At 32.6% G+C, this 2,870-nt stretch overlaps 1 protein-coding gene across 1 annotated transcript in view; it reads left to right on the top strand.

The window, feature by feature from the left end:
* The first annotated feature begins 208 nt into the window (after positions 1–208).
* Positions 209–2,870, top strand: part of LOC117106178 (neurogenic locus Notch protein-like) — a 31,939-nt gene continuing 29,277 nt past the window's right edge. Inside the window, exons 1-5 of the mRNA XM_033247530.1 lie at positions 209–230; positions 1,031–1,153; positions 1,363–1,485; positions 1,776–1,898; positions 2,547–2,669. Coding sequence (XP_033103421.1) covers positions 209–230; positions 1,031–1,153; positions 1,363–1,485; positions 1,776–1,898; positions 2,547–2,669 — 514 coding nt within the window. The remainder of the gene's footprint in view (positions 231–1,030; positions 1,154–1,362; positions 1,486–1,775; positions 1,899–2,546; positions 2,670–2,870) is intronic.

The following is a 2,870-nucleotide window of genomic DNA, read 5'->3' as shown; positions in this document are numbered from 1 at the left end:
TTGAGAAAGTAGCTCAGCCTAACCAAGTATGAATTCATTTAGGTAAAAGAGAATAAAATGGCTAAAACTCACAAATTCTCAGGGGCATTCCGTCCGCTTAGACTCTCGCAATAGGTAATGAAACATTTCCAAACTATTCCTCCTACGGATCATTGGTCCTCCATTGTACACATTAAAAAAAATTAAGTCTTCCATCTGAATAGTTACAATGCTCTCTGGTAAAATAGCATGTAAGAATTTAGCATTTAAATAAAACATTTTTCATATGAAATGATCAAAAAAGTTTTCAACTTTACTTGAAACACAAATCAAAACAATTCAATTTTGTTTATTTCCAAAAAATTTGTTACAAACATTTGACATTTTCCTTCTGATGTACATTAATTTTACTACAAAAATCATGAAACTGATTACCAACCAACTTAAGGGTCTGTGCAAATTATATAAAAATGGTTTGGTACAGTAGGAACGGTTTGGTTTCCCAACCTTGAGGTTGGAGTTTCAAGGAGTCTCCTTGAGCAAGGCATTATATCTGCATTGCTTCTCTCCACCCTGGAGTATAAATGGGTACTTGGTGGGGTTGCCTGCTCCTGCATTGTTTACCAGCAGCTACACTTAAAGCATATGGACCCAATGACCAGGGAAAAGAACTTCTCTATGTATCTGCAAAGAAAAAGCACTACATAAATGATATAAATAATAATAAAGAAACTATTATTTATGTATCTATTGGCAAGAAAAATGTTGTGGTTTTTATTAAATGCTACATAATTTAATTAAATATACAAAAGACGTATTTTATTTTCAAATTTATTGGCTTAACTGAGGTAGTAAGTAGTATATTTGTATGTTTTCAAAATTAATATTAAATTGCCAATAAACACATTGTTTTTTTTTCTTAAAAATAAATGCCTGCAGCAACAACTATGAGTTGACCAGAAAGACTATGAGTTGCAACCTTAGAAATAATACAATTACAAAGAAACAAATAATATTTTTATTGACTGTTGTGAATGCACATTTTTTGCAGCTATCAATGCTTGTGATAACAACCTCTGTCAGAATGGAGGAGGTTGTACTGCTATAGCAGTTTCCTGTACTGCTTACACCTGTACCTGTCCAGCATGTTTTTCTGGTGCCTTCTGTGAAACATGTATGTAGATTCAATTTTGAAACTTTGCAATTATATTGAATAGCCATATATAGTCATGGTGTGCCTATATATGGTCATGATGTGATGTCATTTTGACCATATTTAGGTGTCACATGTTTTTGTCAAATAAAATTTGATAGTCTGGAATGGACTTTAGAAAAGACAAATGTATTGACTAAAACATTAAAAAAAGAGAATTGCATTTACAGCTATCAATGCCTGCAGTACCAACCTCTGTCAGAATGGAGCCTTCTGTAGCACTGTTACAGGGTCATGTACTGATTACACCTGTACATGTCTGTCTTGCTTCACTGGAACTTTCTGTGAAACAGGTAAATAAGTTTATAATATGATTTTAACCCCTGAAGTCAAAGTACAATTTTACAAATATAAACCAATTAAAATTAAAAAATGTGTTTGATTTCTAGTTATTTAAAATTTGATGTTTATTTCTAAATTTAATTTTCCTCCATGGTCCGCAATGGTCTTAAAAATATCATGTTTAGCATTTATAAAGTGCTCTTTACTGGTATCTCACAGCCCTATATGACCATTAATATAATGGAAGAGGTGAGTTGTAAGGAGAGGTACTTAATTTTGTGTACTGAATATTGTTCCTTAGCTATCAATGCCTGTAATAACAACCAATGTCAGAATGGAGCAGTTTGTGTTGGTGTAACAGGCTCCTGTACTGCATACACTTGCACCTGTAATGGCTGCTTTACTGGCCAGTTTTGTGAAACAGGTAATTTTTTTCTTTAACTAAAAGTGTTTCTTGGATAGAAAATTTTAGCAAAATAATATTCTAAAGCTTATAAACAAACAATTATAAGGTTTATGCTATCATCTGCATCTTTCTAAAACTTGTATTTTATTATTAAAGTATACAGTAGTTGAATACTGCTACCAATCATGAATTATTGATAATAAAATATAATCACATGATTTGTATATGTTTAAACTTCAACATTTGAAACTAAGGGATGATGTATTTAGATCTCTACAATTTTGTCTTAACACAATCAAGCATGCATTTATACCTGGAAATATGCAAATCTGTATCTGTTTCCAGTTTGCTTGTTAGGACTTTCCACAAAAAAATTGTATATACATTATTTTGATTTTCCTAGGAAAACATGTTTCTGCTTTTATGTTGGCTTTATAATCAGGTTTACATGTGTTACCTTTGTGATTGCTGATGCTTGAAATAGATATATGAAATATCATAAATTTACAATATTTTTGCAGCTGTCAATGCTTGTGATGTTAACCTCTGTCAGAATGGAGGACACATGTTTTTGTCAAATAAAAATTTTATAGTCTGGAAAGGACTTTAGAAAAGACAAGTGTATTGATTAAAACATTAAAAAAAAGAATTGCATTCTGTTGACAGCTATCAGTGCCTGCAGTAACAACCTCTGTCAGAATGGAGGTACTTGTAACACGGTTCCTGGTTCCTGTACAGCTTATACTTGTACCTGCCCTGGATGTTTTACTGGGGCCTTTTGTGAAACTGGTAAATACATTTATATATACATGATCAAAGATTTTTAAAAGAGATTTGTTTCCCTCCTCCCAAGAGTCTTATGTCTGTCTCTTATACACATCTAGATGTGTATAAGAGACAGGGAGAAGCATGGGAGAAGCAGACACAAGGTCAGTCACATACAGTAGTCTTATTCTTTAAACGCCGCCAACTCAGGAATGTAGACGCGCT

The sequence above is a fragment of the Anneissia japonica genome, unplaced genomic scaffold (assembly GCF_011630105.1).
Source record: "Anneissia japonica isolate Jap-2015-1 unplaced genomic scaffold, ASM1163010v1 scaffold284958_len54583_cov128, whole genome shotgun sequence".
Classification (NCBI taxonomy): Eukaryota; Metazoa; Echinodermata; class Crinoidea; order Comatulida; family Comatulidae; genus Anneissia; species Anneissia japonica.
The sequence above is the reverse complement of the archived record's forward strand: the minus strand, read 5'-3'. Positions and strand labels throughout refer to the sequence as shown.